Raw genomic sequence first — 24,691 nt, 5'->3', positions numbered from 1 at the left:
GATAAAAATGTAAAAGCAGTCATACTAAAATCAACCACAGCCTCACATGGAAGCTCTCACCATCCTGGGTCGGTTCTGCCGAAGGAAGCTCTTCATGTCTCCTCCAGCCATGAGCTCCAGCAGAATGAAGCGAGGCAGTGTCTGTAGGCTGACACCGATGCACTGCACAATATTTTGGTGATTGAACTTACTGGAAGCCAAGGTCACAGCACATGGAAGAGAAACACAGCATTAGTACCTGGCTAACATCCATCCATTCTCATTCTGACTTGATATTTGACAATCTGGACTGAAGCAAATCCTGATGCGGTTACAAAAAATCTTCAGCCATATCAAAATGTGTCTCTGGTTATGACAGCCCCAAGAACAGGGTTATGCCTGGCTTTGCCCATGAAAAGTCTTCAACAGAAGGTATGAAAAGCTAAAAGCAAAGCAGAGTCTTCTGTCTGTGAAGAAAGAATTTAATGAACACACTGAAAGATGAGAGTGACACGAGAGGGATAAGAAAGTTAAGCATGCAAATTTCATTGGCATTTGTGATACAAAGTCCTGGCTAGAAGGAATTTAAATTCAGTGTTGGTTATTTTAGACATAGTGCTGTCTAGTTTGGGACTAGGGACTCAGTGTTTAGTCTGCCAGAGGGACTCAGCTAATACCTACTGCAGCAGCTGCTTTTGTGATTCTGCTTTTTATAAAAGGAAGCTGAGCTTGTCACAAAGCACAGTAAGACTCAGTCATTAGACAGCAGCATCTTCCCTTAGAAAATGGTTACCTGGATAATAAAGGAACTAAAAATAGAGAGGAAGTTGGTCGTGCTACTAAGTGAATCAAGGCACTCCTTAATTGATTAAAATTGCTCTTTAAAAAAATATACATCAGTGTTACCTCCTATTCAGCTACCACATTTCTTTCAGACTGTGGGGAGTGGCACTATGTCATGAGATTCATGCTTTAATAGCAGAAAACCAGCATCTAATTATAAGCTGGGCCAGACAATGAGAAGAGGAACTTCACATTGCACAAATTCAAAATCTATAAATTCCAAGTACTTACAATTAACCTTGACTATGCTACTATTTTAAAGTCATCCATGATCCTACCATTGTTTTCAGATTATGGATTTCTGTTAATGAAGTAAATTCTAAGGCTGGAATACCTAAAGTACAGGTGATAAGAGGAATGGCTGTCTGTTATATTTTCCAAGAAGATTTTAGAGATCTTATATGTCACTGTCAGAGGGTCATGCACATAGGACCTTATAAAGGTTCTGTCAAGCTTGCAAATACATCAAATCAAATGCAGAATATGTTTGTACAAAAATGTTGCACTTTCTTACTCCTTTGAACAGGATCAGCAGAACCAATCAACCAAAGTTTTTGTTAAATTGTAATGATTTTTGTGTGGGATAGAGTTAATTTTCCTCACAGTAGCTCATATGGTGCTACATTTTGTATTTGTGCTCAAAACAGTGCTGATAACAGATTGATATTTTAGCTGCTGCTGAGCAGTGCTTACACAGCATTAAGGTTTTCCCCACACACACAACTCCCCCACAGTGAGAAGGCTGTGAGGACAAGAGGTTGTGAGAGGACACAGCCAGGACAGCTGCCTCCAACTGACCTGAGGGACATCCCATACTGGATGGTGTCATGCTCAGCTATAAAAGCTGAGGCAAGGAGGAGGAGGGGAAAGGGTCAATCAGAGCTTGGCATTTGTCTTCCCAAGTAGCTGCTGTGCATGATGGAGTCCTGCTTTTCTGGGATGGCTGAACACATGCCTGCTCACGGGAAATAGGGAAGGAATTCTTCAGCGCTGCTTGGCTTGCTCACACAGATTTTGCTTTACCTATTAAACTGTTTTTATCTCATCCATGAGCTTTCTTGTCCTTCTGATTCTCTTCTCCATCCCTCTGCTGTGTGCAGCCAAGTTGCCTACTGGCATTAAAGCACCAGAAACAGGCAACAAAAGAACCTCAGTTATCTTGTTGAGATAAACAAGTAGTACCTTATATGCTACTAAAATGCCATCTGGTGAAAAATAAGACTGAAATTATTTTCTGAACACAGGCAAGGGAATAAAGGATTCTATGATTACCTACATTACTCTTTTTCCCCCTGCCCACTATCAGTAAAAAAGCCCCTTAAACTATACCTGATAATCAATGCTTCCATCAGGAAATCCATCTCATCCTGCTCAGAGCAGACTTCTGGCAAGGTCTATTGAGGCAGTGAGGGCCATTCCACCAAAGAATTGAGAACATTTGTGTGACCACCAGAGATAAAAGGGAAAAAAAACAAAATAAAAGAATGAGCATGTAACATATAAATCACCTCAGGCTCCTAAGAGCAGGGGCTCATCCTTTCAGTGCTGAGTTTATTGCACTGTATGTGACCCATTTGCTAGTTAAAGTCAGAATAGGAAACAATGACCTACTCGAAAACTTTTTGTGTGTGTGAATTGAACTCTATGCACAATTCTGGAGCAAAAATATCTTCAGGTACACATCAAGAAAAATATCAGATGGGAACATACAGACCTAGGAAGGTTTTTTAAATGACAAGCTGTTATTTATTCTCCCTTTTCCTTGTGTCCACATTGCAGCACATGCTTGCATGCCATATGACACACACAGCCACTTGATTTAAATTCTTGTGTCACATGCCCCTGTAGCTTTCTTTCCTGCCAGCAGATTTGGACATCTTCTGCTGATACAGATGAACTGGATTACCACAAATGAATGACATGCTGATCTCCTTCTGCTTACCACTGTGCTCTGGTGCTTCTTCCAGTCTGAATAGTGAAACTGGGTTGGGCAGTTCCAACTGCTTATTAGTGTCCTGGATTTTCACCCACATTTGTACAGTGACACAGGGAAGTTCATGACATGAAAGCCAGGATGAATAATAGTAGAACTTTCTTTAATTAATGAAGGCTATGTACTTGAGCTGAACTCATAGAAGTAGATTTGTTTCTCTGAGTCACAGGCTTATAAAATAACAGAAGCAGAATATGAGCATCGTTAACTTCAGGGCTGAGTAATTGACAAATCCTGATGCAACAGCAGTCATTTCTGAGAAAACCAGCCTATTGTCTCTTGCCATTAATGACAGAGAAATTATTGTGAAATCACAATATGTATTCACAACAGCATCCTTAACACTGTGCAATATCAAAAAACTACCTGAAAATTTCACATACAGTAGAAAAGCACTACTCTCAATATAAAGGGAAGTAATTGAGAAACAACACAGATTTTTAAATACATCGTGTGGAAAAACCTGTGAGAAAGCACTCATCAAAGCTGATAATGTCTGGATGCAGCAATGTGTCCAAGCCTGCATCACACATATGCATATGTCATTATACATGTGATACACATGCATTTCCAGCTGGAATAGGGATAACATGGCTCTTATGGGTAATTATTGCTGTAGAAGAAATTTGTGGGTACTGACCTTGATAGCCACTTGTAGAGGGTTGGGGTCCCCTGCAATGCCTACCACAGTTCCCTCATAAACCTCACCAAATGCACCATGTCCTAGTGCCCTGCAAGAAAAGAAGAGGGGTAACAGATGTTATATGTCCTTGGATCCAAGAGCTGGCCAAGCTCTTCTTTTCATCCAGTCCAATACAACTCAAAACTTCTGAAAATGGCTTATCAATATTTTCTGTCACTATCATTAAAAAAGGGAGGTTGGAACCTTGATGGTTCTGAACAAAAAATAGACCTGGTCAATCCTAGGATCTATCACCAACTGTGGCAAAAGAAAGACAAGAAAAATGGAGAGCAATGGAATAAGGTGGCTGCAGACTGATGTCTTCAAGAGATTGTATAAGACATAAGAATGATCGAATTGTTCCTTCTAAAGCTTATATAACTTTGATGAGTATCATCTGGACTATGAAGAGCAACTTAGCGTGTATCTCTTTGTGACAGGAAATTTCCTTGTGGTTGGAAATGCTGAAATAGACATACTGCTATAGATTTGAAAGGGAGCTGCTGCCAGGAGGCAAGTGCAATAAAACCACAATCACAGTAGAGGTGAAATACCTATGTGTGGGAACATGGAACAGGAGACTCACAATCTTACACTTCTGCTTGAGAACTTCATGGAATCAAATTATCTTAAAGAACATAGCTAGTATCACATCTGTTGTATTTTGGCTGACTTGGACTGAATGCTTTGCAGTCAGAAAGAGAGGTGGGCCTTGTTTTCTCACCGAAGCAGAGAGATGTTTTTCCGTGGGATCTCCTTCAGCTCGCTCAGAGTGGCGGCTTTCCCTGCAAAGCAGTAGTTGGGGTTGTAGTCGGTCATGATGACAGATGTGCGGATTTTGCTCAGTTTATACTCCGGGCTCTGCAGTCGTGCTCTGGATCCCTCCAGCTGCTGCTTCTTCAGGTGATAAACTGCGGGTGGAGAGATGAATAAAAATGCATAAACAAGATCTACAAAAGGACAGAAGAGATAATGCTGGCCACACTGAACAGAATGACACCGATCCAAAAATTATAAATGGTCCAGAAATGTCTCTGGCTTGCTGTATCATGCTCTTCTTCACAGTCTTCAGTGATTTAGTAATGGATATGTAAAAAGTGTTATTCCTGCAAACACCTAATCACCTGGGAACAACTTAGGTTTCCTATGCTGCTTTGTGCATTGGCCGAGGAAGAGTGCTCCACAAGACATCTTGCTGACATCAAATCCAAAAAAGCAAACCATCTCCTTGAATGAATTATATATTTAATTACAGATTGTGATTTCATCTAGTGTTGCAGTGGCTGCTACAGAAACACCTGCTAAGAAGGCTTCCCTAGCTCTATTGTTCTGTGGCAATTAGTGGGGAAGAGCAGTCCTTGCCCTTTGGGACTACGCTTGTGTCTAACTGTGGGTGGTGATGTTTCCTATCACTTCTTTTTCCCTGTTCTTCCAATCCCCTTGGGAGACCACAACACTTTGGCTCCAAGTACTGAAAGCAGTGGCACATGGCCAGGTGTTCTCCTTTTGTCTAATTTAGCTGGGAAAATCCAGGTTAAAGGGTGATAAGAAGTAAGTGTATCTTACTGATGGACAGGCTGCCACAGGTGAGGATCATTCCAAGCACCACAATCACAGACACCACAGCTAAGAGGAGGGGGAGAGACAGCTGTCCCTCTGGTATAGGACCCTGGGGCACTGGAAGAATGAAAACAGTACAGAGATCATGGTCAGGGCATTTTATAAAAATTACAGCAAATCCCTCTATAATCCTGAAGGTTGAAAAAGTACTTAAATAATTTTTAAATCATTGTGAAGATAGAACACAAACTGATAAACCACATATTTCTTATCCATTCTTCAGTTTTCTATAAATGGGTAACATCACTACTCATAAGTTGAAAATGTCTACAGTCTTGATTTTTTGGAGCTCCAAGAGACTGTGAAAGGAAATAACTGTGAGTACAAGGCATCAGCTGACAGGCACAGTGGGAAACTGCTGTGGAAGGAAGCAATTTGTGTCTTAAATAACTCAGCAGTAGGTGGTACATTATCCTGGAGAGGTATTTATGCTTAAATATCTGATAGACTGAGCCCATTCAGGAAATTCACACCATGTCTCCTTACAGATATTTTACCTCCCGCCTAATCCAAATGTGAATGTTGGAGATGGTGGCAGAGATGCAGCTCAGCATGTAAGCAAAGGTCAGCAGGAATTTTCAGTCCTATGTTTGACTGACATTTCTCACACCACCTTGTCCACTGGATCCACTAGCTCTAACCCAGGAACTGAACATCAAAAAAGCCAGAAGGAGATATGATACAAAGAATAGAGATATGATCCAGTGAGGCTAAAACTTCTTAACTTACCGGTGCAGGTGACATTGTCGTTGGCCAGCACAGCCCCCATCTCACACTGGCACACTGGCAGGTTGGTGTCAGGGTCCCTCTTGCAGTTGTCTGAGTGGCAGTGGCTGCAGTTAAGATAGATCTGAACCTCCACCTCACCATGACTCTCCATGGCTGAACAAGGAATCAGACACAACAGGTGGGCTTAGTTCAGTTTTTCCTATCTTGTTCCAGTAAGGTAAAAAAGCCAACAGAACAAAACCCAGCAGGTACCTACAACTTCTCTCCTTCTCTGCAGGAGAGCAGATAGTCCAACACTGTGTGGACATGTCACACAGTGTTGGACTATCTGATGGGGATCAGTAGGGAAGAAGATATTTGGTCCCTTGAGCAAACAGAGAGGCCTTGAAGTGAATTGACCTGAAAAAGTCGGGGACTGAGGATGTGTGGTTGAATCTGGTATCTCTCCTGGCTTAGAGATTGACAGAAAAAAGGTCCCAGAGCACTATGAAAATACTTAAAGAAATGACCACAGCTAAATATCTGACCTGCAGCATGAAATAAACTTCAATGAAATGAACAGAAAAACAAAGACAGGAGAAGAAGGAGGAGGAAAGAGGAAATACAGAGGAAGAAGGAAAAAGGAGGAAGAAAAGAAATGAGAGTAAGAACCATATTGTACCTGCCAAGGGATGCAAGAAGATCTCTCCTATGGGGTTCACAAAAGAGATGCCATCCTGCCCACCAGCTGTGATATCATCACTATCAGAGGCATGTCCCCCTGGGGAGAGAAGAGTATGGCTAGCTGATCAGTGCTGCATGTTGCAAAAAATATGATGTCTCTGGAAGGTTGCATTCATTCCCATTATCACCTGGGGTCACTCTGCAACCTTCCTGTGATATTGGATGGTATAATGTCAAACCCTCACTTGACCCAGCCAGTATCAATGTTAGTCAAGTGACTTCATCTAATGCAGGTTTCTCAGTTCAGCAAGGTAAAAATGTATTTGTTCTGAACAGAAAATAGAAATGGAATATTTTCCATGGGTAACTTGGAAATGGGTGAAGGGGTGATTCATCACACCTTCCAAATATTAAATCACATAGAACACTTTTATCCTTGATTTCTCCAGTTATGGAGAGATGGTGGAGAGAGGGTGGGTTTCATACCATTCAACTTGAAGTATCTGTGCCTCACCTCCTGCAGTCATGCACCTCTGCACTAAGAGACCTGCAGGGGCTCTGAAGGGCACAGAATTAATCACCATGACTATTACCCCAGCAGGCTTACCTCTGTACCCTCCGCCGCCTCCCCCAGAAGTACAAGCTCCTCCTCCTCCACCAAAACCACCAGAGGTGGTCCACTGGAGCTTGGCTAGTGCTTGGGGACAAGCTTGACCTCCTTCTCCACCTTCCAGAAGGGACTTCCCAGCCTGAGGAAGCAGACTCTCATCTTGCCAGCCACCACCTCCACCTTCAGTGTGAGAGTGAGAAAAGAAAACAAGAACAGGTAAGAGCAGCACGAGGAGAGATGCTTTGCAGAGAGAGGGAGATGAGTCCATATTAATTTCTTAAGTGCCTAGTTCAAGGTAAACTTTTCTTTAAGTTTAAAAGAATATACAGACAAGCTCCTTGCTGTCATGGGCAATAACAAACAGGAAATCTAATGCACAGCCTGTGGTATGTGCAGAATAAACTGACACCTCAGCACCAATTTCTTGTGGTGTTAAGAAAATAAGGAGCCTACCACTCCCCTTCAGGATAACTGGTTAGGGCAGTCAGCCATGTAATATGCTGAGTTTATCAGGAAAATAAAAATAAATTGGATTTCTATATCTCACTTTACTGGCCTCTCTGTAAGCCTACTACAGCAGGAGATGGACAACCACCAGATTTATTTTATCTCTTAGGAATGGATTCTAGGCACAGCCATCACAAAATTATAAATAAGGTTCCATTTCTGGTATAATTCTCATAATATAATTTTGTTGTTAGGGTTTAAGGGGAGTAAGGGGAAAATGTCTTCACTTCAAAGGCCATTGTTACAGTGTGAAGGAGCAGGCTCCGTCCCTCAAACGTCGTTTTCCCCAATTCAGTTCATAGAAGAGAGGGGTCTTCCTCTCTTCTATGGAATGGCTTCTACTGGAGCACTCATCAGCTGTCCTGTGCATTCTCTTTTTATCTGGTGACACAACATATAAGAAGATATCCCTTACAGACTAGCAGCATATTTCTAAAAACTACTGCCATAGAAAAATACCAAAAGACTGAAAAAGAAGCCCTTCACTTCATGCTTACAGGTCAATGGGCGTATTCAGCCACCTGACTCAGACCTGGTGTGGCTTTAGTGTCTCACCTGCTGCCCCAGTCCTCCCACTGACTCCAGGTACTGCAGTGCTGTTCTCAAATTGCTCCAGGGGTACATCATCCAGGGAGCTGTCCTGAGCCTTCAGGTAGGCTTTTCCTCCTCCTCCTGCTGCGATGAGCAAAGGTTCGAAAATGCCATCCTTCTGCTGGAAAACCCCCCATCAAATATCAGAAAAACTTCACATTCCTTGATATGCCAACTCATAAAACTTATCAAAGATGATGAAAGCATCCCAAAGAAGACTGGCATAAGGCCAGGGTAATGCTACTGCTTGTCTCATAGGATCATTACAAAAATATTTCACATCATGTTCCTGAGTACAAAAGTAACTGTTTAACTGAATGTCAAGGTTTTGTGACATATTTTTTAAAGACTGCTGCCAGTATTAAAGTGGGATCCTGGTGTAATTCCCATATCTGAGCTGTTAAGGACTGAGGAACCAGTTCAGCTAGCTTAATGAAGGTGATAAATACAAACAAGTATATAAAAAGAGATCAACAACTAAAAAGACAAAACCCATGGAGAGACAGAAAGAGGAGAGGGAGAGAAAGGCAGAAGAGAAAGAATCATTTTTCATAATCTTTTTTAAAAGAACTGTTTATCATATGCCATGACTGACAGTGAGAGCTAGTAGCTCTGCTGGACACTGCTCAGGCAGGATGCAAAGAGGAAATACTTACTCTAAAGATGTAGGTTGCTCCTCCTCCACCCCCGCCTCCTCCAGCCCATTCCTTCAGGTCCCTTTTTCTTTTGTAATCTTCTTCAATGAGAGATGACTCCCCTAAGCAGATCTTCTGAGTTTCAGGATTGCCCTGAAAGGAGACAAGAAATGGAATCAGATATCAGCAAAGTCCAGCTCTTGAGACTTGTCTGTGTATTTCAGTATAATTATGTGATAATACTTGTCATGCATATTAGACATAGACAAACCAGTATGTAGATTATCTTTGTAGAAAGTGACTTTTTCTACTTGGACTGACAGCTGAGGGATAGATCTGTCTGTAACTTCTGATTTGCAAAAATGTAATAACTCATTGTTAATGTCACATTGATTAAATAATTAATATTTTGCATATTTTGAACTTCTTATAACCAAAACATTTAGATATTTTGGCTTCTGGATTAATTCTAAGAACTTTCTTACACATTTACTGTTTATTTCTCAGGGAGATAAATGCATAAAGCAAAGGTGACCCACACATAGTTGGGAATAATCTATTGATACATCTTTGAAAAGTAATTTGGAGAACCAGCTTCCTATTCCTGCACCAGTCTTACTGCCTGTGTCCTCTCAGTCATGTAGAATCACAGAATGGAAGGCTGGAAGTGACCACTGGAGGTCATCTAGTCAGCCCAACCTCCCTGCTCAAGCAGACTTCTCTGGGGCATGTAACTCAGGATTGTGTCCAGATGGTTTCTGACCATCTCCAGAGGAGAAGACTCTATAATCCCTCTGGGAAGCCTGTTCCAGTTCTCAGTCACCCTCACAGCAAAGAAGCTCTTCATCACATTCAGGTGGAACACGTTCAATTTTCTGCCCATTGCATCTCATCCCAAGACTGAGACTGAGATTGATTGAAAATTGACAGAGGGAGAACTCTTTCTTGATTCTGTTAGTGATGGTGCACCGCCTTTCTTAGTTGGTGAAGCAATTTGTCTGCTTAATTTAAATAGGAGAACAAATGATGGCAATGAGATAAAGACCAGGGGAAAGCAACTGGGGTAAATCTGAGGAGAGAGAATCAAGGTTTGGAGCTGCAGAACTTCTCCAGAGAAAGAAAAACAAACATAAGTCACCCAATATAGAGATTCATCACAATTTTCAAAGCCAAAGAAAGTTGGGCTTTGGAAGTGGGAAAAATTAACTGCAACTTTTTCCAGTAGCACCTGCCAAAGGGAGATAGTGCTGTGTTGTGACTTGCAATTTGGAGAACAAATGATGAAATGCAAGAGATTAATGGACAGCTTTTCAGATTATGACCTAAGACTAGAGAGTGCACTGAAAAGGGAACTGCAGATACACAAATGTATCTTTTATTTAAATAGATATGATTCTTTTATTATATAAAGTGAAGAAAGGGTGGGTTTGGAGTCTATTGGAGCATCTGGGTAAGATATCATCTCCTTTGGGAAAGTAAATAGTAACAGGAATAGTATATGCATCCCCAAACACACCAGTCTGTGAGGAAAAAACAGCTTTGTTCCTGGGCAGGGGTTAACAACACCTCTGGAACAATGCAGTATCAAAATTGATGCTGAAAAGAGATCGTGTTTGAGCCTAAGTGACCGAAGGACTTTCAGATCATTTGGTATAGTGTTGTGAGGACACACACATAAGTGTTCATAAGCCTCTGGAGTTAGTAGGAAGATTCTCACTGGTTTTGGTAGGCATTGGACTCAGGCTTTAGTCTCTAAGCCTAGAGAGTATGTAACACAGTGCAGCCACAACACTGCTGGATGATTCCATAAGTAACAGTAAATTTTCTGAAAATCCTGGCAGACAGCAAAAACCCTGGACTGTGGAAAAACAAGAGATGGAGCACATCTCTTGCCTATGAGCTTCCTTTTTAAAATAAGCACAAGAGAGCTGATGAAGAACTTATTTCAAACACCAGGAGCTTAAAGCAAAGTTTTTGTGGGCTTCATATTTGTTTGTGCATTTTGGGATTGTTTTTCTTTTCAGTGTTCTTTATATCTGTTTTGAGATTCTTTCTAACTTCTTTTATTGAGTCTTTCCTGTCTCCTGCCTGGATTTGGGATTTCTATCTTTTATCACCAAACCCCAAGCCACCCTCAGAATCTGCAAGGTCTCTGCCCACATGTGCTTCATGGCCCTCACCCCAGGGCAGGCATCCTCCCCCTGCTGCCCCACTAAGATGTACAGCAGCTCATCTTTCTCCAGGTGGAAGGTGGCTGAGAGGAAGACACCATGGGACCGCTTATTGTGGTTTTTGGCTCCCTTCCCCCCGGCTGCTCCATAGGCAGAAATCCTGCAAGACAAAGTAAATAAATGAAGAAACAGCTCTCACAATTCTCATCCCCAAAATAAATCCATCTGCAACGTCTCCCAGCCTTCACTTCCAAGCAGACATTTCTCCAGAGCAGGCTCCCCTGCTGTAGCAGCTTGTGACTATTCTTTGTCTGAGTCCCATGTAGGTAGGCTGCACAAGAGGACAGACCAGCCCTCACCTGAGTACTGGAAACAGAGACTGCAGGAACAAATAGCATGAGCTGGTACAGCCAGAAGTCTAAGGCTACAGGACTGAGATTATGGCAGCACTCCTTGGCTGCATGCCCACTCTCACTCCTCTACTCCTCTTCTGATCTCTTCTACATCTCTGCTCACCCTTCCATGCTTCACAGTAGCTCAGATATTTATCCTTATATCTACCGCTCCTGTTTCTTCACTGTCCCCTCCACCTACTCAGTACAGGTGGTCCCACACTTGTGCTTGTTGGAAATCCACAAACAGAAAGCAGTTGGGGTGGCTGTCCCCCAGCACACACTGATCCTCACCTGTATCTGTTTGTGGCTGGCACTCTCCAGACTTGCACTCCCCGGAGCCTGCCCTCCTTCTCCACAGTCACTGACACGTTGCTGTTCTTGTAGGCACTGTCACACTGAGCTTGAGTTGGCCCATGGGGACCACTGGCACCACATGTTGAGAACCACCACAGAACAACAGTTGTGTCCCCTGTGAGCAAAATAGCAAGAGTTGATTCAGATGTGAGCCTGCCTGTATTTCTCGTATTATACCTACTTTCCTCTAGTCATAGCACAACTACTGCTTTCTTATGGTTGCTGTTTATTTTCTCCTCTCTCCCCTTATTTCCTACACACTATTTGATAAGTCATGGGCTGAAGATAAACTTTATCAATAGGGTGTGAGGGGGGAAATGAAAAGGGAAGAGGGACTGAACTTCTAAGAAAGGGTTTATCCAAGTGTCTCACAGATATGATCAAATTCCTCTTCTCAGTGCCAGTCTGAAGCAAGAAGATGCTCAACTTTCCAAATGAGAACTAAACCATGTACACAGAGACAAGGGTTGAAAACATCTGTCATTACAGCTAGTGACCATTTACAAAACACAGTTAAAGTCTGAAGAGATTTGTCTCAGGCTTGCTCAAGAAGCCTGTGGCAGCAGAAGCTGCCAGGGAGCAGCCTCTTGCTACCATCTTGCTACCTTCTTCCCCAGGAAATTTCTATCCTGGTTCTCATTAAGCATTATTCTTTTGTTTCTAAACGGTGCAGCAGATAAGGATGTTTTCTATTTCACAACCATTTTCTAAGACCCAAACAAATCCATCTGCTCCACTGAATTAGATGAGGCCTAAGAATGAAACTTTTCAGTAATATATTGAAAAACTGTGTGATACAGTTTAGGCACAAAAGCCAGGGTCAAAAGAAAAACTGTTTAAGAGATGAATTATTAAAATAGAGGTAAAAATTACAAACTTTTAAAAGAAAAATTCCAATCTTATTTAAAGGAAAAGGCAAGCAAAACTATCCCCAACAGACAATATCCTGTGAACATGCAGATGGATCAATGCAGTATGAGTTTCAGCTGCATTACAGCACTCCCCTGAGCTAATGGGAACAGACAGCAGTACAGATTGTCACATTCCAGGTGGACACAGCCTTCAGGAGCTGGGACAGTCACACAGTGGTATTTGTTGGTTGATAAAACAACCTCAAGAAAACCTCACTTCCTGACCTTCTCCTTTAGACAGCTCTTCTCACCCACACAATTCTTATCTGTCCTCCAAGAGTGGCAATCTCTACCACTATCAGTAAATTAGTCCCCCGCGTTCTGTTGTTCTCCTACTTTTTCATTCAATTTTTTTCTTCAGTGTATTTCCTTATCCTTACTTACTTCTCTCTGGATTTTCATCTTTACACCACTTTTCTACACTCATTTTATTCAGCTTCAGTGCTCAGCACTCTTTCTATTCCCAACTTTCTGTACAGGTCTATGCCTTTTGTTCCTAAGCTGCCTTTCCATGCACTACAAATCTGAGCCATGCAGCTTCATACAAACTTCATGCAGTTTTCACTTTAAGAGATTCTGCTTTTCTTTAAAGAGGACCTGCCATCTCAGGGCCGGTGAGCTGGGCTCCAGCAAACTGCTTGCCTATAGCCAAACAGGGACTACCTGACACAGACTCCACATCTTTGGCATCTTTGGATTATATACAGTTGCTTCACTGCTGCAGGAAGGCAGATCACACACAGGGGACAGGAAGGGAGCCACCTTTTATGGCCAAGAGACAGGTTTTCAGTACTGAATCATGTACCTGGGAGGGAGGGCTCTTCCAGGGGGTTCAGAGGATGTTCATCCAGGATACTAATCTCACGCGGGTACTGGCGTTTCCCTCCAAAATGATTCAGTTGTTTTCCTGTAATAGTTTGTAGAACAGAGAAAGAGGTGGGAGGATGGTAGAAGAGAGCAATAGAAAATTTAAAGATTACATGAATTAATTAAATACAACTGTATGGTTAAGATAAGTAAATATTACCTTGGGTAGAAAGGTGTTTTGAACAATCATAATTTTGTATTACTCTTTTGAGCCCATATCTTAGGTAAGCTACTTTTATCTGTGCTGAAGGCAGTGGGTCTTCACATGAACACAGACCCTCCATGTTACTCCATGCAGGTAAAGCTCCTTGGTCTGCAATTTCCCATAGCTGTGATTATAGGAGATTTTAGGAAAAATGTAGTGTGGGAGAACAGATACCAGGTATTGATGTTCTGCTGTTCAAACAGGCAGGTGACAATTCTGGACAGTCAAATGATTGGAGGTATAAAGGAAAGTGGTGACATAAATCCTTGTCTTAGGTTCTGAATAGTGTCATGGCAAATAACCCAGCTTAACAGATCACTCCCACCTCAGCAACCAACTCTGAGCCTCTGAGAGCTCACTTAGAGAATAAATAACTAAATAAAATTACATGCCTCACTAACATACACAGTTAAGTAACAGAAACATACACTTGTCACAAACTGTTAATCTTTGGACAAACATTTTTGAAAATCACAGAGCAAAACCATACACTTCTGACTACTGAGATAAGCCTTTGAAAACCAGCCCTTTCTCAGAGAGGAGGAATTTAAAATCAATTGCTGATCCAAATCATCTGAATGTGTTGAGAACACCTCAACACCAATGCTGCCTTACAGCAGGAAAGTAATAATGAACCCTTGCCTCATAATCTGCAAGCATCCTGTTTCAATAGTTAAATTACCCATTTTTATGCAAATATTTTGATTGGAAAATCTCTAAGAAAAAGGGCAGGCTTCCTTCCATTTTGTGAGCTCTCAGTTGATTTAATACTGAACATTTTTAATCAGTGGAAAAACATTACAAATATTTCAATTTGTTCCAGTTGTGAGAATCTAACAGCTGTCTGATGCTCTACTGAAAAGAGACTCACTCAGTTCCAGATGGACAATTATCTCTGCCACAAAACCACTGCTCTAAATAGCAATAATTAACACCCTTGTTAGCTGTGTCAGAAAGGCCAAATAACTAATTGAAGCATGGAGACCTTGCTGAGCTTTTACTCCTGAGAATATTCCCCCCAGGTCTGACTGAAAGCACATTGATGCATGCAAACAAAAGAAAGCTTTGTCCTGACACACTCTGCTCATACTGAGATGGAGAACTTCAATGGGTGAAATTGTCAAGCCAGTGAAAAATGAAATTAACCCAAAACAAATGAAATTAATCAAATGCAAGGAAGAAAACAGAATGAAAAATACAATGGCCAGAAAAGATGTTCCCCAAGGCCTGCACTGAATTACAAATTCCAAAGGTCACAACAGTTTCAGACACTTAGCGATGTACCAGAAGCCTGGTTATGTTTGCCAGAGCAAAGGAATGTAAATCACTCTCTGAAACAGAGTTGATCTTTGTGTCTGCATGGATTTTTTTGTGGCATCCCATCCCAATGAGTATCTTAAGGCAATGCCTCATTTCCAAATAGTCTTTCCTCCTTTTCCAAACAGTCTCAAACCTTTGCTCTCCAGAAGAAACTTTGTCTCCTCCGTGCTAAGCAGCAGATCAGCTGCACCACGGGCTGAGCGTGGCCCTGTCCACACCAGCTGCTAAACGCCTTAAAGGCTGATTTATGCACTGTCAGACACAAACTTGTAAGGTGGCATTTTCTATAGACCTCGTCTAGCCTGGGACACAGGGGCTTGTGCTTCAGTCTATTTTAGTTTCCACTTCCTCTTCTAACAGCCAACATGTTGACAGTAGAGTGAATGGAAGGGAACAAGAATTAATCCATATTAAGTTGTATCTACATAAAAAAATGCAAAAAGCACAGACTTCCTCTTTCTGGATTTTAGATAACACTGATTTCTCCACTGAAATGAGACAGAGGGAAGTGTAAAGGAGAAAGAGAAATCTTCTGCAAGCAGAGAGCTAAAGTAATTCACTCATTCACTGCTTCAGTATCTCTGTGACTGTAGTGAAAAGGGAGATAGAGATCTGGTGGCTGAGACTAATCAGAGTAAGATATCTCACAGGATCCTCAAAGTGTGAATGGTCTCCTCAGAGATCCCACCTCACTAATGATGATTGCAATACTTCTGAAAATCAGTCTTGGATGGATCAGGGACTCTAAAATCAAGAAGTAGAGGTAATCTTACAAAAGCTCTCTTTGGACAGTCTTGCCATTTATAAAGCAATGTTCTGGGAAATCAAAAATTATGTACAGACTGAAATTTCTAGGCCAGGGCAGTAGAGTTTGGCAGACCACAGACCTGTGATCTTAATTGGAACAATACAATGCTTAGAGCACCAAAACATAATAGTAAAGGCAGTGAGAAGGGCAACTCAGCTATCAGCATTCTATTTCCTGTGCTAGTCCACATTTTCATGTTAAAAAACTCAAAATTCAGACCTCTTCCTATATAAGCACTATTTCACTGAAACTATGAATATCTTTATGCCTGTCTGCCTGAAGTTCTCACAATGAACCAGACATGCCATCCAGCCTGTGACACTGTCTTACACAAGGTGATGGTATAAGCCAAAATGTGGTTTCACCTCACCCTTTCCACAGGGAAAAACATCTGTCAATGCCCAGGAGCTGCCATCTAAAGAATGGTCTGTTTGGGTTTTGTCCTTATTGATGTGTCTTCAGCTGCCCTCACTACCCAGTTGTTCACTTAAATCTTCCTGAACCTTTCCTCTCAATTTTAAGGTCTGTGGAAAACCTCACCTTCTTTCCTATCTTGCATACAGAAACAGTGCTTTCATTCAGCACTGGGTTTTGTAGAGAGTTGAACTACAAAACTGAAATAGATGAAGAAAATAATATTTACATCCTAGCAAGCAGCAAATCCTTCCTTCCTGCCATACATCCTTCCTGCTGCCCTCATGAAAAGAACTCACTGCTTGGATTTTAATTGGCTCTGTCTCTGACATCTGAAACCTGTCCTTGCCAGAGAGAAGTAATTTCATTACTGGAAACACAGCAGAGCTGCTGGGCTTGTCTGTAACCTAACTGAATTAAAGTCAAGAGAAGAAAAATACAAGGGGGCTGCTCTCAGAGGCGAGAAAATGTCAATTTGCAAAGAGGATTCAAGGAACAGGGGCAAGTGCAAGGCTTCTGAGAAATGTTTCCTTTGTGCTATGTTTCATCTGCATGACTCACACATCCCTGGGTCGTGCCTTCAGATGGGGTAAGTCCGGTTGCTTCTGGACATCAGTGCAATTCATCCCAATTGAAAATCAGGAGTAGCCTGGGTGGTCTGATGGACAAGCTCTGATAACATTGCTGCAGGGGCATTTACACCCCACCTGTTTGCCTAAGGATGCATACCTAGACCACTCCCAGCAAAATGTCTGTGGGTAAACTGGAGGGTCTATCTGAGAGCAGTAAGCTCTAGCAGCTGGGTGCACATCAGCTGGCCCAAGTGCATCTGGAGTCCCTTCAGCTCCCTTCAGCTTTCTCAAGATTCCAAAACTAGCTGTTAGCATGGAGGTCGGGAGAGAGGACTGTAAAGAGCTGGAGTGAAAAAATGAAATTACCATAAAGGACCAGCTTTTCGTCTTCATTTCAAGTGAAACTGTGCATACTCAGCATTTTATAGAAGAGTGGTTTCAGTGCCTGCAGAACAAAGGGACAGAGAACAGGACACTGAACCAGAAAAAGATAGGAAGGAATAGTGGCTTCTGTTCATGAGCTTTTACCACATCTGTTTTGACATAAGCCTTCCCACATGTTATGTTAGGCTACAGGTAGCCACTGCAGGGACATGCTATGACCCTAAATGCTGACGTATTGAGTGTAGTGACATGTAGAGTGGCACCGTATCACCAATCCACATTTTATCTGCAACAGAATTCACCATTCAAGTGTTGCATATCTTCCAGTTCCTTTGCAACCAAGCATATTTTTCCCCAGGGACAAAAGAAGGCAGTTTCTAATGTTTGCAAGTAGTACAAGCACCTAAATTCTTTCCCTTGTCTGCTAAGAAAATCCACTACAACTCCTGCTAACATGTTTCAAAGGGGAGCACTGGCTCCATTTTTCTCTGGAACTGTTGTCAGACACATTATATAAAGGAAAGCTGTTATATATCTGGCAGTGATAGCTAACGCACCTCCTTACAGACTAAAACAAACGTGTTGGAGTAATCTAAATTTTATTGTCAGAAGGTCAATTTACTCCGTTATTGTCTTTCTTTTCTGCAAAAAATATGGTGACTTTTGCCTTTGACTTTAACAAATTAGTTTCAGGTATCAATTACCAGGGTGCATAGATCAGCAGGGACTGTGGAAAAAGAGTGTGATGTAATCCCTCCATTTAGGGCTAAGGAGTAAGTTTAGTGTTTCTTGCCAAGACACACAGACAGGTCTCAACTATGTGATACAGAATATCCCAGTTTAGAGAAAAAAGAAAGAGCACTGGGAGATTGACACGGAGTAAAATTGCCTCTACTTGCAATCTTCAGTAGGTCTGAGATAAAATGGCATTGTGCTGACAAAGGTGACACAAATGATCCATACACACTCCGTGGGGAGAACAGAACATGTGTCTTGGACCTGTGGGATGCTGATTACACTACCTACATCTCTGGGGGATTCTGTGACATTTGTGGCTCACCGTCAGTGAAGCAGTCCAGGCCAAACGTAATGTTGTCGATAGCAATGTCAGCTTGGGAATTCCAGCCCCAGGTTGCCAGGAGTTCCAGTTGAAACCTTTGCAATAAGACAGATATTTTAGAGAAGACTAACAAAGGACTAAGGAGAGGGGAAAACAAAACAAACAAACAAACAAACAAACAACCTCCCTAAAAATACAATGTTCCCTTTTGATGGAAAAAACATCATTGCTATTTAGAATTTTTCCTCCAGGCAAGTCCAGCTGAGCAGCCAAAAGGGCTTGCTCTAAGTCTTAGACACATATAAACCCTTTGTAAGTGCCACAACATTCACACAATTTCACATTTCATGGGGAACAAGAACGAGAGCCTTACTTCCTCTGCTATCTGCACATACATACAAGCAACTGGCCCCCACTAATTGTTATACACAAACAACCATCCATATTCATCACCAGAAACAGACAGAGAGTTAGACTGGGGTAAAAAATATCTTCTTCTTTCCACCCCCAAAAAGATAAACACTGAGCAGAATATCCAAATGTCTTGGGCCTCATCCTCAACCAGTGTAACTCAGAAGGTGATATGAGCTTATTTCAGAAGGGTAGGACTTTATAAATTTCAGCCATAATTCCTTGAAGATTTAGCTCCCTGGGCTGTCTCATCTTTTTCCGCTATGACCAGGTGCTCCTTATCTAGGAGCTCAGTCATGTCCATGTGTATTGCTACCTTCTGAATTCACAAGGAAGAAAGAAAATGAGCTGAAGGATCTCCTTCTAATGGATAGAACTGAATTGTTTTTCATTACATTTCAGAAATAAACAGATGTCTGATGTCCATTCCATTTAGAGCTTATTAAAAGCATATGGGCAGGGCCTCTGTTGCTGTCTCTGGTAAAGCTCAATGATGATTTATGAGAGATCAAGCACTGACCTGCCTAACACATTAATCATTCAGCCTAGGAACACACTTGTCCCAAATTAGTGGCAGTAAAATATGTGTGTGCATTCCACCCACCAACCAAATGTTGGTTGATATCCACAGTTAGTTGCACTGCTGCATAAAAATCTTTAGGGATAAACTGCTTTTACCCCAACTCAAGAATGACCCCTTGTGCTTCAATGAAGGCATCCACACCTTCAGGATCTGAGCACTCTAAGACTAAGAGCAGCAAATGCAAATCAAGGGTCTCTTGAATGACCTCTTAGCTGCCGTGTTAGAAGAATTTTTCATTAGATCCCCTTCTTACAGAAACCCTCCTCTTCAATACCAGGCTTAGCAAGAGTGTTTTCAAACCTCGTGTGTAAGTCCACTGACAAATGACAATAATTCCCCCATTTGTCTGATGGAAGTGAGTCAGAGCACCCTGAGCCCAGAACCAGGGCACTTGCAGGACCCACAGGCATGGGCAAAGCAGCCCATCCTACCCCTTACTTACAGCACTCATATGGCATTATACCCTTGGTCAGGTCAATCTGCTGTGTCTGGTCCATGGAGACAGAGCAGACAAGGGTCCCTGGCACTGCACTGCAAGGGAGGCTCTGCTCCACAAGCAGGAGCAGATCAGTACAAGGGGGACCTTGAGAAATGACAGCCCCTCCCCACCTCCAGTGCATGAGAATTGACATTTCATAACCTCTAGGCTCTGTATGCCTCCCCTTCCCCTTAATTTCAGAAAAAGGGAAGGAATTTGTCTTTTGAACTCAGTGCTGTCTTTGCCTGAGGGGTTTCCAGAGTTCCTGTTCATTAATCTCTTTTTGCTGACCCCAGCAAATTATGTTCTCCAGCTCTCTGTTGTCTGGTCATCTGTCTGTTTGGTTTTCTTCTGGTAGCATTATTTCTCCTTGTGTATGTGAACCAAGTGAGTGAATTTGCCAGCCAATCACCAAAAGCATTTTTTCAAAGTAGCTAGATGCCCAGCTGGGAGGCTGATCAGCAAACTGTCTTCCTTTTCTCCTAAGAAATAAATTCATTGGATGAAGGTGTTGCTAAAAACTACCTAAACAGAGCCTTTGTGTCCTTCTTGTGTTCTTTTTGCTAAGGTTTCTCAACTTCTGGCCCCATGAAGCAGCTCATGGCCTGCAACTTGTTATATCTCAATTCATGCCTACTCTTCCCCCTGTGTGGTCTGTCCCCTTCCTGCCCACTTTACTGCTGCCTACCATCCCCTTGAGGAACCAGGGAAAAGTACGGCACTTTCCTACAGCTAGAGAAGAACAGGAGTTTCCCAAATATTTGGGATACAGAAAAACAGCATGCCAGCTCAAAATGTGCACTAAAAATGAACCCAAGTGCAGCATTGCTAGAGCTTGCATTACCAAGGAAAGCTGACAACATCCATAAATACACAGAATAGTCATTCAGGAAGTTATATACCAAACTGTAGTAAAATTGTCCAGCAATGTTTATCACACACCTCTGTTTACAATTGTTTTCAACTTCACTAACATTAAAGTCACTTAGGCTGAACTTTTCTATTTTGGGTGACTTGGTATGGCTTTTCTAGCAGTCAAAACATTTTGTGAGTGCTGAGGATGAAGCAATGCAGGGATTCATGATTCTGACCATGCTCAAAAATGCTGGTAACTTTTTAAGTACTCTGTGCTACTAGGTATTGGAAGAGGGATCTGAAATTTGGGAGGAAGAGAACCACATATCAGCCATGAGGGTGTTTTTTTTTCACATGAATGAGAATCAATTAAAATTTTAAGAAAACAGCTTTGAAATTTTTAAATCCCTGACATTTCTATGCCTAGTATTTTTTTTTTAATCCTGCAGTTTCCTCTTCCCTGGATATCTGAAAGTCTCAGGCAAATAGTACTTTCCATGCAGTGCTATTATCGTCCATGTCAGTCCTGCTTCAGCTACATGAGGTGAGAACTACCCTTCCAAATAAAAAGATAAACATTTTTTTTCCCCAACTTTCCTTTCTGTTGCTGATTCTGGCCAAACAGAAGAAAAAAAAAAAAAAGCTGCCTAAACTGAATCCAGAGTTAACAAGGTGTTATCCTGGAGAGAAACTGAGAGCTCACTGGGAATTTTACAGCAGAGGAGCTTAGACTTGGTGTGCAGGGGATTTGGGCCCAAGATCTACAGAGAGAATTAAATAGCCAATCAAACAGGAGTACTGGGAATAAACCTTTACTGTAGGTCTGGGAGCATTGAAATGAAAGCACACTAGAGATAGCTAGGAGGAGAAAGGAAGTGCAGGGAAGGGATTCAGACTTCTTAATTAAAAAAAATCCAAAACTAAACAACACACAAAGATAGCAGCTGCTAGAAGAGAGATGTAAACAAGAAGCAGGGAGAATTTCAGAAAGGAAATAACAACCAGAGGCATGAGATAGATAAAATGGTTTCCCAAATGGGAGGCTGAAGCAAAAGAGAGGCCAAGTATATGAAAACAAGGAAGAAAGGCAACAAGTGCACACAGTAGCAGATAGGACAGAAGGAATAGAGCATGGAAACAGCAAGACAAGAGGACTGGGACAGAGCCCATGTCCTAGGAGCACAAAGACCAGGTTTTCCTCCCTTGGGGAAATGGCTTCAGCACCTTCAACTCAATGGGTGCTTGTTCTGTGTCTGTTACAGATCAATGTAGCAAATGGCAATTTATTACTTCTGGCAGTCACCTGGCTATCACAGCTGGTACAGATTTGCCTTCTGGACTGAACAGTTCCATCCTTACTCATTATGATCATCGCTGTTATGCCACTCAGTTTTAAATTTGAAAATGTCATACAGAAAGATTACATGAAGTAAAACAAGACAGAACTACTTGAAATAGACTGCGATAATTAATACATGCATAACCTAACTACAGCTTTCATTTTGCCTAAGTGCTCAACTTTTTCAAACATTACGGTATTTGAACATTTGAATATCAATTTGTTTTTCATGCCATTCTGGCTAGTGCTCAAAAAAAGTGTCTTGCTGTCCGTTCCCTTCTGCCACATAAGATTAATTTTGCTTTGGAATTAAGGGCCAATATCGAAATTGGAGGCTTCAGGGAACAAGCATAAGGGACTGTAATCAGAGGAGGCAGAAGTTCTTAAATAGCTCTGAAGAGCCCCTTGGTCTCTGCTGCAGACAGGTCCACAGTGGAGTGCTCAGAGAAATGAGCTATTCTGCACTAATTCTTTACATATTGGCCACACTCTACATATTCACAACTAACAGATACTAATCCACAGGGCTTCAGATTGTGTCAGACAAGAATTTTAAATACAGTGCTAGTAGGCAGACCAATCCTACCCTAAAGGAATCATTCATGGCAAATGTGTGCATGGTGAACATGGGATAATACTGACAGGTAATCAGGAGGCAAAAATAATACTGATAATACTGAAAGATAATCAGGAAATTAAACCAGAAAGAAGGTAGAGCAACATTTATAATATTCACTGTACAACTTTGGAGGGTTTTTTTTTCCTTAAGTTTCATGTGAAACAGGCCTTCCTCAGGAATACGCAAAAAAACCCCAAAAACAAACGTCCCTCCTCCCCCCCACCAAAAAAAAAACCAACAGATTGGAGAAATTGAAAAAAATAAAAGCTTATGTTGTGCAAAATAACCAGCTACCAACACCAGCTGCATGGCTTGAGATTGAGTTTCGCCAGGTGAGGGAGAAGAAATGCCTGAATTAAATTTGATTTCATTGAAATTCTTTAAATCTTCAACATTTCACTTCATCTGAAAACCAATGTTGCCCTGCATTTCTACATTTAAACCCATGAAAACTTTAGTGTAAAGCTCATTTGGGCAACAGTCTTTTTCTGAAATCATTGCATCAGTAATGTGGCAATGAAGGATTTCTAGCTGCCCAGGCCACAGTGACATTGATCCTAAACTGGACAGCTCTATTGGCTGAACTGTGGGATTACCATGCCTTTGACTCATGTGAGTGTTTTCTACTATGGGAGTATGAAATGCAGCTATTCTAATGCAGCTGTTTTCCTGCTGGGAGCACTTTGCCCCTGTAAGTACACTGGCTTGCTCAGATTGCTAAAAGGTTTTTAGTACAGATGCTTGCTGTTCCCAAAACCTAAGTACTGTTTGAGGCTGCACAGAAGTGCTGTCACATGGCATGGGGTTGTGTTGAGCTAAGCCATGCATGTGCACAAAGATATGCACTTATGGCAGAATACTTCCTGAGCAAGCAGAGTCACTTAAAAACAGCTCTGAAAGAAGGCAGGAATGAAAGTGACACTTCACAACAAAGACAGGAACAATTTACTAAATCTGTAGGGGTAACTCTGGCTGCCGACAGTGGAGCTCTTACCGGTTCTGAAGCACTGGCATGGGTAAGGTGATGAGAAACCAGTGGTCGCTCCAGCTCCCTGCCCTTTCCCACATTGGCAAGGTGATTGGAGCTCCCTTTATCTCTTCCCTGAGAGAGAAGGAGACTGTACCATTGTAGCTTCCAAAAACATGCACTGAAAATTGAATCTGTAACAGAGGAAGAAGAGGAAAAGAATGGTAATCTGTGACAAAAGGGAAAAGTAGTCATTTCTCCCGTCCCTAGGAATTTGAGACACCAAACCACTGAATCTGGGTCAAATTCTTTAATGACAGACATCACTAAGCTTCCAGTCATTGACTGTATTTGACTCAGCACCGTCACTAGCACAGAATTCTCTCAGCAAAGACCCGAACTGACACTCCTGTTGGGCAGCTGTTCCTCAACCACTGATGACAATATCCACAGCCTCTGACACCAGCTGGGTGAGAGGACTGATTTCATTGTTATTGTCTTCTCTGAGGAGAGAGCTGTCCTGCCCAGATACCTTTAAAACAAGAACAGTCTCTAGAGGCAGGAAACCTCAGTCCATCTACCGGCTCCAATTCATAGGCACCACCTGAATTGTAGCACCCCTAAGGCAAGTGAGCAACAAAATCAGCAGGCCAAAGAATGTTTGTTTTGAAGCAGGACTTGTCCTCTTTCTTTGAAACAACCACTTCCAGTTTGCCACAGAGCAAGAGAAAGTTGCCATTTCTACCACTGCTGTGAATATTCAGCTGTTCTTAATGTTACAGAGAGCTCCAGTACTGGCAGGAAAGGGAGCACACACATGTTCTGCAAAGAACAACCACAGAAGTTCCTTGATCCTGCAATGTGGCCTCAAATCCTTGCCAGTAGAGGAAAGAATCTCCTATGGCTTCTGCACAATAACCAACAGCTACTGCTTCTCCTCTCCTGGTTTTGTAAACCTATCTCCAATCACATTTTATTTTGTTGTTTATGTTGTACCCAGCATATTTTACCTGGATTTATAAATAAATATAAATGCCAAAGTTACATTTCTGGCACCTGCACCATATTTATTTTCCCAGCTCTAATTAGGAGACATCAAAGCTTTCTCTTTTTCCCATAGCAAGAC

The 24,691-nt window shown here is 41.9% G+C and overlaps 1 protein-coding gene across 1 annotated transcript in view; it reads right to left on the bottom strand.

Moving 5' to 3' along the window:
• The window catches only part of LTK (leukocyte receptor tyrosine kinase), a 93,100-nt gene that overhangs the window by 13,339 nt on the left and 55,070 nt on the right, over window positions 1–24,691 (bottom strand). The window contains exons 9-23 of the mRNA XM_058025699.1: window positions 23,593–23,759; window positions 18,314–18,408; window positions 13,489–13,590; window positions 11,710–11,887; window positions 11,033–11,183; window positions 8,874–9,005; window positions 8,182–8,338; window positions 7,117–7,299; window positions 6,508–6,606; window positions 5,847–5,999; window positions 5,064–5,174; window positions 4,222–4,408; window positions 3,456–3,546; window positions 2,152–2,216; window positions 61–190 (exon numbers count right to left, since the gene is read on the bottom strand). Of these exons, the coding sequence (XP_057881682.1) occupies window positions 61–190; window positions 2,152–2,216; window positions 3,456–3,546; window positions 4,222–4,408; window positions 5,064–5,174; window positions 5,847–5,999; window positions 6,508–6,606; window positions 7,117–7,299; window positions 8,182–8,338; window positions 8,874–9,005; window positions 11,033–11,183; window positions 11,710–11,887; window positions 13,489–13,590; window positions 18,314–18,408; window positions 23,593–23,759 (2,001 nt within the window). The remainder of the gene's footprint in view (window positions 1–60; window positions 191–2,151; window positions 2,217–3,455; window positions 3,547–4,221; window positions 4,409–5,063; window positions 5,175–5,846; window positions 6,000–6,507; window positions 6,607–7,116; window positions 7,300–8,181; window positions 8,339–8,873; window positions 9,006–11,032; window positions 11,184–11,709; window positions 11,888–13,488; window positions 13,591–18,313; window positions 18,409–23,592; window positions 23,760–24,691) is intronic.

The sequence above is a fragment of the Melospiza georgiana genome, chromosome 6 (genome assembly GCF_028018845.1).
Source record: "Melospiza georgiana isolate bMelGeo1 chromosome 6, bMelGeo1.pri, whole genome shotgun sequence".
Taxonomy (NCBI): domain Eukaryota; kingdom Metazoa; phylum Chordata; class Aves; order Passeriformes; family Passerellidae; genus Melospiza; species Melospiza georgiana.
Note: the sequence above shows the minus strand (reverse complement) of the source record. Positions and strands in the feature narration are given on the sequence as shown.